The 13,263-nt window shown below is 36.9% G+C and overlaps 1 protein-coding gene across 2 annotated transcripts in view; it reads left to right on the top strand.

The window, feature by feature from the left end:
- psme4b (proteasome activator subunit 4b) overlaps positions 1-13,263 on the top strand; it is a 29,948-nt gene that overhangs the window by 2,930 nt on the left and 13,755 nt on the right. The window contains exons 4-19 of one of the 2 annotated variants that reach the window (XM_066663426.1): positions 239-292; positions 1,530-1,574; positions 2,961-3,110; positions 6,801-6,864; positions 6,989-7,063; positions 7,158-7,280; positions 7,446-7,538; positions 9,342-9,607; positions 10,018-10,204; positions 10,450-10,539; positions 10,654-10,718; positions 10,867-11,017; positions 11,140-11,238; positions 11,325-11,394; positions 11,474-11,541; positions 12,972-13,187. In XM_066663426.1, the coding sequence (XP_066519523.1) occupies positions 239-292; positions 1,530-1,574; positions 2,961-3,110; positions 6,801-6,864; positions 6,989-7,063; positions 7,158-7,280; positions 7,446-7,538; positions 9,342-9,607; positions 10,018-10,204; positions 10,450-10,539; positions 10,654-10,718; positions 10,867-11,017; positions 11,140-11,238; positions 11,325-11,394; positions 11,474-11,541; positions 12,972-13,187 (1,816 nt within the window). The remainder of the gene's footprint in view (positions 1-238; positions 293-1,529; positions 1,575-2,960; positions 3,111-6,800; positions 6,865-6,988; positions 7,064-7,157; positions 7,281-7,445; positions 7,539-9,341; positions 9,608-10,017; positions 10,205-10,449; positions 10,540-10,653; positions 10,719-10,866; positions 11,018-11,139; positions 11,239-11,324; positions 11,395-11,473; positions 11,542-12,971; positions 13,188-13,263) is intronic. The other variant, XM_066663427.1, reaches the window with a different exon arrangement.

Raw genomic sequence — 13,263 nt, 5'->3', positions numbered from 1 at the left:
AGTCCTAGACCTAAGACTGTTTAACTGTATAATAGAAAAAGAAACTGTAACTTTAATGCTTCATGGGAGAAATGCACTTTCTGGAGGCTTGTTTGAGTATAAAGCATTAGCATTAATTTAATACCACATTAACTGCAGAGGCTGTTTTTAAGGCACATTAAATACTAATTAACGTGTAAGGTATCAGGTGGTGTTTAATTAGTGTTGGCTTATGTATCTCTCCTTTTCTCACATTCAGTTTTCGAGCAGAAGCCTCCCCTAAACAAAAAATGCTTAATTATGTGCGCAAGCGGTAAGCATAGCCAGTGTTTTTTACATGTTGTATTGTACTTTTTAAAGGGCAGCTTCTGGTGTTAATTGCATGCATCTGAAAGTAACCAAAATTCAGAATACAATTTTCACCCTAGGACAGTTAACATGACCACTTATTAAGTGCATATTAGGTACAGCTTTCTTTTAGTTGCATATTTACAAATCTTGCCTTGTCTTGCATAATTCGTCAGCCTCTCTGTGCCTTGTTCATCATGGGTCAGATTTTGACAAAAGAGCTGTTGCAAACCGGATGTTATTTGTGTGCTGGACCGTTCTCAAAATGGAATTGATACCCACATATCACTTCAGTATCAGGGAAATCATCATTGCTGGGAGATTTCATTGTTACAGTGGTCTGCCATCCAAGCATTACATTAATAGCAACAACAAAACAAGTTCCTTGGGAATGGGATTTGCACTTTTCATTTTTGGCTTTGTTCTTTTCATTTTCTGACCATATCTCTGACTCTGTCTCAATGCTGAAAAAATATCGGAAGAACAGTTCTTTCTGGCACAGGTGTAATAATGAATGCAATTTGTTTTCCTAAGGCTGACTATACCAGCTGAGTAAGATTTTATGTCATCAGTTGTTGATCATCTAGTTTGAAAGGAAAAGGTCACATTAGATTTGCCAGTGTTCCCTTTGGTGTCAGGTATCAGAACACATTCTATTTTAAACCTTCACAGCCCCCAGCCCACCTCCTCATGCTCGTACTGAGAATGTTTTGAGTATGTGTGTTGGTGTTTAATGACAGGTAGAAGAAATGTGTTTTGGGATGAATATCAGCAGCTGAAGTTACACTTTTTGTAAGATGCTTTATCATTTGGTATTAGATCTGTATGCCTAAATCATCATGTTTTCTAAAAAAAACATTCGTTTCACAGTTAGTTATAGAAAGCCATTTGAGGTTTCAAAATGATCATGTTGGCAAATTAAGGCCTCCAAGGCTATGTCTCTTGTAATAGAGCATTCTATAAGTTGACATGCAGCACATGACTTTCTAGTGTAGTACCTTATGGGACTGGGAAGCTTCAATTAGACCTCCATCAAAAGCATTTTAGTTGCTTTTCTGCTTTGCATGTGGTCTAATTGCAGCCTGTGCTCTGTTTTAACTGCTCTTTCAGTATTTTGTGCATAGCTACTCTGTGACATTGTATAAATTGGCTTTATTTCTTTTTCTCCTTCTTTCATTCTCTTCATCTCTCACTATTTGTAGCTCTGTGGAGAATGTGCTGAAGACATTGGTGAAAAGCTGCAGATTGTAAGTATACTGCAGATCTTTTTTTAATAGCAAAATCTGTGTGGTCATCTAAGGTCTAGGAATATTTGACCTGTTCTCTGGAGAATGGCACATTGTGATAATCAGATTTCCTATGTACTGTTGAAAGTATAATGTAATCAGGTCATTGTTGGGTGAGCCTGTGCACGGCTTTCACTGTGAGCCGATTACAGCTCTCCCTTAAGATACTAGGCAGTTGTCTGTTTCATTAATATGGCAAGCGTGTACTAGCAACATTATGTTTTGAAAAGCTTTGTTTTGAAGGGATACACTTTAGAAACATTATATGGCAGTATGAGATGTTTTCTGTCACATGAGTGGTATTTGTTAGTGTGTCTTGTGTATACACTGCTTTTTTTTGGCCAGTATATATCACACTCTAATATTTATTTAGCCAGGGCATTTTTTCAGCACTCCATGAAGTCTTCTTCAGCTTATTCCAATTAAATCACTGGGGTTCATGTTATGACTCTCTGGTGGCTAAATCATATGTGAAAATGAGTTCTGATTCTCCCAGAACCACTCCTCCACAATTTGGCGACAGTCCTTTGCAGGGCAACACACTCTCTCACATTTACTCACACAAATGGACACATTTGAGTAGATAATCCACCTACCAATGTGTGTTTTTTTGGGTTGTGGGAAGAAAATGGAGTGGTGGAATTTTAACTTGTATTTGTGGATGCAGTAATAAAACTCTCTGAGCCCATGCAGTGATTTCTACTATAGAAACTTGTCTGTCTTTCTTTCTGTGCCACTTTAGGGCTCAAAGATCCCAGCTAGCCAAGATTAGTTTTGGGCATTGTCTCTTACATTTAGCGACTCTGTGAATAATAATATGTGCTGTTGATGAAAAAATGTATTTTTTCTTTGAAGCTGTAAAATGTTTTCTAGAATTGTTGCACAATTTGCCCTCATTCTTTCACTTCTTTCAATAAAATTAAAATTCTTTCCTTCATAATAATGATAATAAATATTTAAAAAAAATTACAAAACACAAGGGAAAGTATAAATAAAAACTTACATAAATTAAAATGTTTGTTTACCTGCATGTGTATTTAATTTACTTTCACTCTCTGAGATGGTCTTTTTCAAACCAATAATGCCACTGACCTGATGCCAATTAACCTTTTAATAGCATTACAAAAATGTACAAGTCATTTGTTGCCTCATCCCAACTTTTTTTGGAACATTTTGCTGGCATTAAGAATGGGGAAATATTTAGTAAAAAACAACAGAATTTCTCATTTTCTGCATTTGAAATGTTGTCTTTGTACTGTTGGCATTTTAATGTAGCTTTTAAATTGGTTTTAAATGTAAGTTTTTTTTTATTATTATTATTTGCATCATTGCATTTTCTGTATGTAGATATTTCCCGGAGTCTGCCACACAAGAAATGCTGGATGAGTGGAGACCGTTGCTGTGCCCTTTTGATGTCACCATGCAGAAAGCCATTAGCTATTTTGAGTTGTTCCTGCCCACTATCATGTCTCCAGAGCAGCACCACAAAGCATTCAGGTAATTCTTCATTCTTCTATAGTCCAGTGTCCTTCTGCTAAGGATTCTGTTATTGTGCATTTAAAGGTTAAAAAACATGTTTTAATTTAGCTTCTATAATATCATTAATTGATCCCATGGAATTATCTAATAACCTTCAATATTAGCTTACAACACTGAGTTTGGTTGTTATCTATTAGTGTATCTGTCTATATACTGAAGTTATTACAATATACACACAGATTGTACTTACCACTATGTCGTATTTCGGATATTTAACATTTAAATCAGACCAACATTTCTAGCATGAGTTAGTATTCAGTTCATCATCAGAGAGGTCACAAAATCAATTTTCCATATGCCTTTTTAACAACTAATTGGTTTAGAAACAATAGAGCAAGCTAGTAAATAAGAAAAAAAACACTAGACGACACTAGACATGCACAAATTCAACAATTATGTTCAGAAAGTCATCTTCTAGAAAATATGTCAATTATAGTGCTTGATCCCTAAAGTGCTGATCTCAGCAAAGAATAAGACAGTGCCTCTCCAGTGGGAATGAGAGCATTATAATGAGACTGTTCAGCTATTAAGAAAAGCTTGCGTGGTCAAATTAAGTACTTATTTTAGAAATTTTGTATACACTGATCAGCCAGTAATACAATAAAATGGCAACCTTGTTTCTGTGCTCATCCGTTTTATATGTTCTACTTGCTCTATCGGTGCACTTTGTAGTTCTACATTTACAGACTGTAGTCCATATTTTGCTCTTCCTGTTCTTCCGTAGTCAGAGCCCCCCCATAGCACTACACCTAATAATGCATTATTTGGAGGGTGGACCATTCTCTGTTGTGTTGCACTGGTATGAGTGTATCAGAAACAGCAGTGCTGCTTGAGTTCTTAAACACATCAGTTTCTCTGCTGTGCTGGGAATAGACAACCAACCAACCACATCCTGTGAACACTGTCCTGCGGCCACTGATAATGAACTAGAGGATAATTAATACAAACTGGACAACAATAGATGAGCTTCTGTCTCTCAATTTCCATCTACGATGTGGGCCATCAAGGTAGTCTCTCTAATACAGCGGACACTGTGTAAGATGTTTTTAAAAACTCTGTAAACTGCTGTGTGTAATCCACTCATAGAACCACATGAGCAATGGTTGTTTTGTTTAGGTCCTGACCACTCAAGAACAGTGTAAAAAGTTTTATAATGTATGAAGAAACACAGATAGATAACTGTCTCTAATTATATCACTATAAATGTCACTGGTATGTTAAAGGCGTTGTTTGCAATTTTTACAAACATCAGAGCATGTTTCCTCAACATTTACTATTTTCCTACTCAATTTACATGGAAAAAGCTCTGGTATTTGTGCGCAGCCCGGACTTGGAAAACAGAGAAAAAATTAATGATCTCAGACAAAAATCTAAAGGCATTTCAAATGGCAACTTTCTGGCTTTAAGAAACACTAAAAGAAATCAAGAAAAATAACTGTGGTAGCCAGTAACAATTAGATTTTTAGAACAAGCACAGGGAATAAATTATGGAATCACTCAATTCTGAGGAAAAAATTATGGAATCACCTTGCAAATTTTCATTACAAGCACTAACACCTGCATCAGATTAAAGCTGATGGTTAGTATGCAGGTAAAAAGGAGTGATCACACCTTGGAGAGCTGTTGCAACAAGTGGACTGACATGAATCATGACTCCAACACCAGAGATGTCAAAGGAGAGGATTATCAAACTCCTTAAAGAGGGTAAATCATCACGCAGTGTTGCACAAGATGCTGGTTGTTCACAGCCAGCTGTGTTTAAAACTTGGACCAAGTACAAACAACATGGGAAGGTGGTTAAAGGCAAGCATACTTGTAGACCAAGGATGACATCAAAGCGTCAAGACAAAACTTAAAGCAATACAGAAAAACAGAAAATGTACAACGGAACAAATGGGAGGAAACTGGAGTCAACGTCTGTGACCAAACTGTAAGAAACCGCCTAAAGGAAAGGGGATTTACATACAGAAAAGCTAAAAGAAAGCCATCACTAACACCTAAACAGAAAAAAACAAGGTTACAATGTGCTAAGGAAAGGCAATCATGGACTGTGGATGACTGGATGAAAGTCATATTCAGTGACGAATCTCGAATCTGCATTGGGCAAGGTGATGATGCTGGAACTTTTGTTTGGTGCTGTTCCAATGAGATTTATGCAGATGACTGTCTGAAGAAAACAAGCAAATTTCCACATTCATTGATGATATGGGGCTGCATGTCAGGTAAAGGCACTGGGGAGATGGCTGTCATTACATCTTCAATAAATACACAGGTTTACATTGACATTTTGGACACTTTTCTTATCCCATTTGATGAAAGGATGTTTGAGGATGATGAAATCATTTTTCAAGATGATAATGCATCTTGCCATAGAGCAAAATCTGTGAAAACATTCCTTGTAGAAAGACACATAAGGTCAATGTCATGGCCTGCAGTCCGGATCTCAATCCAATTGAAAATCTGTGGTGGAAGTTCAAGAAAATGGTCCATGACCAGGCTCCTGATCTGGCAACAGCAATCAGAGAAAGCTGGAGCCAAATTGATGAAGAGTACTGTTTGTCACTCATTACGTCAATGCCTCAGAGACTGCAAGCAGTTATAAAAGTCAGAGGTGGTGCAACAAAGTACTAGCAATGTGTTGGAGTGTTATTGTTTGTCATGATTCCATAATTTTTTCCTCAGAATTGAGGGATTCCGTAATTTATTCACTGTGATTGTTCTAAAAATCTAACTGTTATTGGCTACCACAGTTATTTTTCTTGATTTCTTTAGTGTTTCTTAAAGCCAGAAAGTTGCCATTTGAAATGCCTTTAGTTTTTTGTCATGTCTGTGATCTGCTTTTTTTCTACAAAATTAAACAACGGAAGGAACATCCTCAGAGACTGGTGATTGCATAATTTTTGCCAGGGGTTGTATTAACAGCATGGAAGTCAACACATACTGAAAGAGCTACAAAACAGCTCAAGTTACAAATGAGTGTATGTGGTAGTTCAAAGAGTAAGTTAAAAAAAATAAACTTCAGCGACATAACGCAATAGTCACTGAACTTTAAAATATGCAGTAAAATCTGTACACTGAATGATAACACTTGGGAGTTTGTTTTGCTTTGAGAAGAGTAGTTCCTCAGAATTGTTTTGGTTCCTTTTAAGTTGAGCTGATAAAATGGACAAGCTGTGTAGAAACAAGGTTGTTTAGTGTTATGGCTCATGGGAATATGTACAGAATTGTGCTTTAAATTGGCTTAATGGTTCTAGAACTATAGCATTGGGTTTCCTATGCCTGGGTCACACAATCCCTGATATATTATATATAATATTTTTTATAATAGAAAACATGACTGCGCAACCTATTTCTAGCAATAGCAGCGCTGTCAGGCTTCCATAGTATACAATTTCATTGCCAGCACATCCAGCATCTTATGCGATCTGTACTTGGTCAATTCATGTTTTTTTATAGGTCCTGACTAAAGGCTCCGATCTATTGTGCAAATAAAGGAAAAAGCAAATATAACTTTTCTATATAGCTCTGCATTTGGAAAATAATCTGCTAACCTAAAACACTTTACTCTAAAATCTGCTTTAGAGATCTAATATATGAAGTACTTGTGTGTGTGTGTGTTTACCTATTTTTTTTTTTCTTTTATTTCAGACTATGGTTTGATGAACTGATGGGTCTGTGGGTCTCTGTACAAAATCTGCCCAGCTGGGAAGGGGTGAGTGTTTAGTATTCAGTGAATACTGAACATTACTTCTCAAATGTTTCTCTCATATTTGTTTTGAAACTAATATATATATCAATTTACTGAATTTATTTATTTATTTATTTTTTGGTCTCAGAATCTTGTGAACCTTTTCGCTCGTTTGGCCAATGATAACATTGGCTATGTAAACTGGGAGCCTTACATCCCCAAGGTAATACAATCAGTGTTTTAATTTTTATTTATTTTTTTTTTTTAACCTTTTGTTAGTTTACCTTGGCCACTAATTTTTTGTGTTTTGTTGTCAGATCTTCACCAGAATTCTGAGAAGCTTTAACTTACCTGTAGGTACAAGTCAGATGGTGGTCCCGAGGTACCTGACCAACTCTTATGACATTGGCCATGTTGTCCTCTGGATCTCCTCTATGCTGGTTAGTGTCAGGATTTTAATCTTAATTGAAAATATTATAAGTGCCCAAAATGTACTCTGTGGCCTCTTTGGTATACTTAGTTGTGATTGTAATAGACATTTGTCAGGCAAAACAAAAGAAAATAAGCTGACTAAGTTAAAATGTCCTTGTTCCCCCTTTCTTTAGGGAGGTCCTCTGAACCAGGCCCAGAAGCAGCTCAATGGCCTTTTCAGTAGTATTGCGTCTTTCTACCATCCATCCAACAATGGTCGCTGGCTGGTAAGGGTCTTTTGGGTAGTATTTTGTATGTGACGCTCCAGTTGTATTCAAGAGTTTAGGTATTATTCAAGGTATAAAAGAGTTTATTGGACAATGAATTTGTCAACGGGTTTGGTACAGAAACATTTTTGCATGTGATTGTATATGGTTACAATAGTGAAATAATTCCTAATATTCATATGAACAATTCACTAAAAATGAAATATGGTCAGGTATATTCCCATTTAAGAAGTGGTTGCATAGACGCCCTAGTCCTTTGAAGTGTACCCTATCCCTTCATTCCAGAGCTTTTGATTTGTATGCTGTCAGATGAGGTTTATATTTGCTTTCTGTAAATTGTACTGCTAGCAGAATACATGCTCTGGACAGATTGCCCTCTGGCATAGTGCAGTTGCTCACAGCACATGACATTGTAGCAACACAGACAAGACAATTTTATTAACATAATCTCACTGTAAATTTGACAAGGCTCATGTACTGCTTTATCTTTCTTTTGGTTTGATAGCTTAAAAACTGGCATATCATGATATTATGCGCTGCAAAGTCCTTCTATATCTAGTACATCAGAGAGAGATTTAACAGATGATAATTACCCAGTGTCTTCCATCATACTCATCAGTCTGCAAACTAGTGTAGAAAAGGTTCATGTCTAAAGATGCAATGTCCTTAGAAAAACCTGTTGTTATATTTTAAGTTGTAAGGCTAAGGGCATTTCCCAAGGTCTGAACCCAGGTTCGTGTTTTGTCTGCCCATACATTGCTTACAATTCTTAGCCTCTTTATTTACCAGCGCTTTATTCACAATAGTTAAGTCATTTAACTGGCAGTGTAATGGAAAAAAATTGAAGGTTCCAAGATTATTTTTCTGTGTAAATGTATATATTTACAATTAAAGCTATCACTTTTAAAATTATTCAGCAGGCTAGAGATGCACAGTTGAGTTTCCTGTTGTTCCAGCAAAATAAGGAAATTGAATGGATGTCCTGTCTATGCAAACTCAGAACTTTCCTGCTTTATTCAAGGGAGGAAATAAATAAATCAATAAAACGAGTTTAATACTTGAGTTGGCTAAAAAATGAAATGGTGTTTCAAAATGAAATGGCATTTAAGGATTTACTGTTGGCAAACGCTTTAATGTACTAAAAAGTTTTCACATAATAACACTGGAAGAAATCTGGAGGATTAAGTCATGAGGTTTTCGGAAGTTGTCATTTTCATGCAGTTTACCGAGCAGTGGAGTGCTCCAGTTTCAAATGCGTTCTCGCAGCTGGAAATATTCTGCATTTTTAAGCATTTTGGGGCAGTGCCTCTGCAGCATGTGCAGGAGATACAGCATGATTCTCTGGAACGTTACTGGCTCTATTCACACATGCGCTTACTCTGTTATAAATGAGACCAAATGCATTGTTTGTGTCATGTGTACTACTCCGAAGGTTACAACATATGTAATCATTGAAAAATTGTTATATAAAATTATGTTTACTCCTTGCTGATGATACACCTTTTACATAAATAAATGTGTGGTATGGTTAAAAAAATTGTTTAATTAAAGTTTTATTTTTTAATTAAAAAAATTACAATTTAATACTACCTGTAATTGGTCCAGAATCTGAATCATCCAAAAAAGTGTTCAGTTTGATTCTTACAGAGGCTGAACCAAATTTTGGTCCTTTTGTCCAGAATATGAACCAAATTTTGGTCCTTTTGTCCAGAACATGGACCAAAACACCTGCTGTACTGTTTGGGATCAAACTCAAAGGACCCTGACATTTGATGAACATTGTTTTTTTGGGGGTTGATATAGATGAAGCTGATGAAGCTGTTGCAGCGTTTGCCGGCCAGTGTGGTGAGGAGGCTGCATCGCGAGCGGTACAAGAAACCCTGCTGGATTACTCCTGTCCCTGCTAGCCATCGCCTCACAGAACAGGACATCACAGACTTTGTGGAGTGCATGAAACAGCCAGTTCTTCTGGCCATGTTCAGTAAGACAGGAAGTATGGATGCAGCTCAAGCTCTACAGAACCTGGCATTGATGAGACCAGAGCTGGTCATCCCCCCTGTGTTGGAAAAGTGAGTTCAGATTAAAAATTTAAAAATTCAGGTTGCAAGATAACTCTTATAGCTGTTTTAACTATTCATCATGCTTCATATTTAAAGACAACATTATATTATAAGATGAAAAAATAATATCAGCAGAATACATGATGTCTGCTTGCAAATTCATGTTGCTAATTGTTGGGGTGTAACTAGTGTAAGACAAAAATAGGCAGACACCACACATCTCTTAGTTGATTCAATTGCTTTGTTGAAAATAGATGATTGTGTCTGGGTGTGTGTGTGGGGATGTGTGATTGAGATATATATATATATATATATATCTCAGGGGAAAAAAACTGAATGCATTTGAGGTGGTTATGAGTGGTTCCTTCAGATGACTCATTAGAACACAATGTGATGTGTGTATGCTCTGCCCCCTGCAGGACATACCCTGCCATGGAGACCCTTACAGAACCTCACCAGCTAACAGCTACACTCAGCTGTATGATTGGCATGGCGCGCAGCCTGCTCAGTGCTGGTCGACACTACCCAGAAGGCCCTGCCCATGTTCTGCCTCTGCTTATGAGGGCACTGCCCGGGGTTGACCCCAATGACTTCAGCAAATGCATGGTATGTTTTAACATCCTTAATTATAACATGTACACATGTTTACTAAATATAACCCCTCACAAATAAATAAATATAACATTACACAACAGGAACCAGCAAAACGTGTTCACAAAATGTTCTTATTAATTGTGTTTCGTATCACATGAAGCAATTTGCCAAAAAAAAACTCATTGAACTTTATTCAGCGTTTCCTCTTGATTTATCAGAATTTCTCAAAATCGTAATTTTTTTTCTACACGTTTTAGATAACATTCCAGTTTATCGCTACTTTTACTACACTTGTGCCTTTGGTGGACTGTTCCTCTGCCCTTCATGAGCAGAACGACCTGACAGAGGTGAGGCCATATAATGTTGCCACATTCCATGCAGATGGCTCAGTGGTGTCTAGGGTTCAGTTCATTTCTCATCTACAAATTACGTAAGTTAAATTACCTTATGTCATTTTACAGATGGAGAGAGAGCTGTGTTCAGCTTCAGCTGAGTTTGAGGACTTTGTACTGCAGTTTATGGACAGGTAAATTGTTTTTTTTCCCTCTTATTTTCTATTGACTTTCATTCTGATATCCTAAGAAGTGTCTCAAAAACAAATGTTTTTAATGGCCATGTTAATTAGAAACAGAATAAATGGTGTATTTATGTACTGGTGTATGCTCTGTTTGCAGGTGCTTTGCCCTGATTGACAGCAGTACCTTGGAGCAGACACGAGAGGAGACAGAGACTGAAAAGATGACTCACTTGGAGAGCCTGGTAGAACTGGGCTTATCGTCTACCTTCAGCACCATACTCACTCAGTGCTCTATGGAGATTTTCAAAGTATCTACCTCAATTGTGTGCTACTGTTACACAAATACATACAACTTTGTATGGTGATGAGTAAATATTTTTGAGTAATGTATTTTACAGTGTATCTTTTCTGTTGCTGTGGTTTGTTATAGGTGGCTCTTGAAAAGGTCTATAACTTTGCTACTACCAACATCTTTGAGACTCGTGTGGCAGGACGAATGGTAGCAGACATGTGCAGAGCAGCCTCTAAGGTATGAGTCTGAAATCTAGGGCTGCAAAGAAGTCATAAAAATTGGTTGTGTATGCCATCACATTAACACTTTTTCCCCTCTTACAGTGTCACCCTACTGAATCCCTGAAGCTTTTTGTGCCCCACTGCTGCAATGCTATCTTGAACATCACTGCCAGTAAGCCCTTTGTAAGAGCGTTTATTCTATTTTGTGTGTATGTGCACTTTGATCTCATGGTAAAATTGTATGTTTACAGATGAGGATGTTTTGAATGAAGAGGAGCTGGATAAAGAGCTGTTGTGGAATCTACAGCTGCTCTCAGAGGTACAGACCAGGCATTAAATAAATTATACGTTTTCAAACTATCAAAATTTGTAGATATCTTTTAAAAACCTGATAAAGTATAATTCAACATAAGGTTTCTTAAAAATGTATTAAAACAGTTTACATTGAGTATACATTGTGCCTTAAAGGCAACATGCATGAATTTAATAAAAAAAAAACACTTTTTATAAAATTCTGAGGATGGTTCCTCACTATTTGTGCTCAAAATCTGAATCCTGGGTGTCAGTAAATGGGTAAAGAAAGCATAGTGTCTCAGTCCTGTATGATAGGCAGCTCACAGCAGAGAAAAATATCTAGGTGTTTTAGACAACGGGGAAAACTCCAAACTTTGAAAATCATGATCCGAGATGAGGATATTGCTCTATTAGTTTACAATTCTGACTTATTTTTGCTGTTTTTGATTACTTTAGGAAATATCTCAGAATTCTAGAGACAGCTAACAGCGTCACTGCAAAGTTCTACAAAAGTAAACAACTCGGGTTACAAATCAGTTTGTGTAAAAATTCAAACAGTGAATAAGAACAAGCAGAGAATTTAAACTTCAGCCACATACAAACAGCACTCGTTTTTCTCCTCAAACATACTTTTCAACCTTAAAACATGCAGAACTTCTGAACCTAAACAAACCAGAGAGAACAGCATTTCCCCACAGTCGTAAATGCCCCCTTTAAATGCACATTTCTTGAATTATATTGGAAAGATGAAACACCATCAATTAAAAATTTATTTTATCTGTACGTGTAGTAATTTTAAAGACCATAGCATAAGATGTATAGCATTTTCATACTCTTTAAATCATTCACTGGCCCTTAATCATTTTGTATTGATTTGTAGTGGCCCTGAACTATTCCAGGAATATTTGTTTCCTGGCTTAACAGTCACTTGACCCTCTCTAAACAGTCTTCTCTATATAGTTGCGACAGACTGACTATATAGACAGACTGTTCTTGCTGACACAGGCTGAGTGTGTGCTTTTAGCTACAATTTCCAGCCATATTTATTAATGTGTTTCCAGTAGATAGCAATATTGCTTGTTATTTTTATAGTCTTTGTGACTGAAACTCTAGCTATTATGTCCTAATTATTGTACTCATCTGTACATTTGATATATTTGAATATTTTATTTAGGTTTAATGATAATTTTGAATGCTAAGATATAAATATGACTGGCACGCCCTCCAGCGTGTGTTCCCCACTGTGCCCCGCTAGGCTTCAGACACACAGTTACCCTGAACTGGATAAGCGGTTACAGACAATGAATGAATGAAAGATCTAAATAATATTTTCAATTAAAAGAATAGGCACATTATTACAAATTTGTATTTATATATACATACAGAGCAAAGATATTAGTGCATGAATGGATGAATATGACAAGGTCATTGATGAATATTTTCACTTTTGGTCAGGTGACACGTGTAGATGGACAGAAATTACTTCCATACCGCGTACAACTGGTACAAATCCTGCAGCTGACCTTGCGGTTGCGCTGTAAGCAGGGTTACAGTTTGGCTTGCAATCTGCTGCATCACATCCTGCGCTCCACTGCCCTCACTTACCCCACAGACTATTGCAGTGTGCCTGGGGGATTTAACAGACCGCTGAACCAGTACCTGCCCATTAAGGTAAAGCAGATTTTCATGTACTTGTTAAATCATCCACACCATCTCACTTTGTTTGGCAGATGTTTAAGCAGTTTTC

The sequence above is a fragment of the Hoplias malabaricus genome, chromosome 3 (assembly GCF_029633855.1).
Source record: "Hoplias malabaricus isolate fHopMal1 chromosome 3, fHopMal1.hap1, whole genome shotgun sequence".
NCBI classification, from domain to species: Eukaryota; Metazoa; Chordata; class Actinopteri; order Characiformes; family Erythrinidae; genus Hoplias; species Hoplias malabaricus.
Note: the sequence above shows the minus strand (reverse complement) of the source record. Positions and strands in the feature narration are given on the sequence as shown.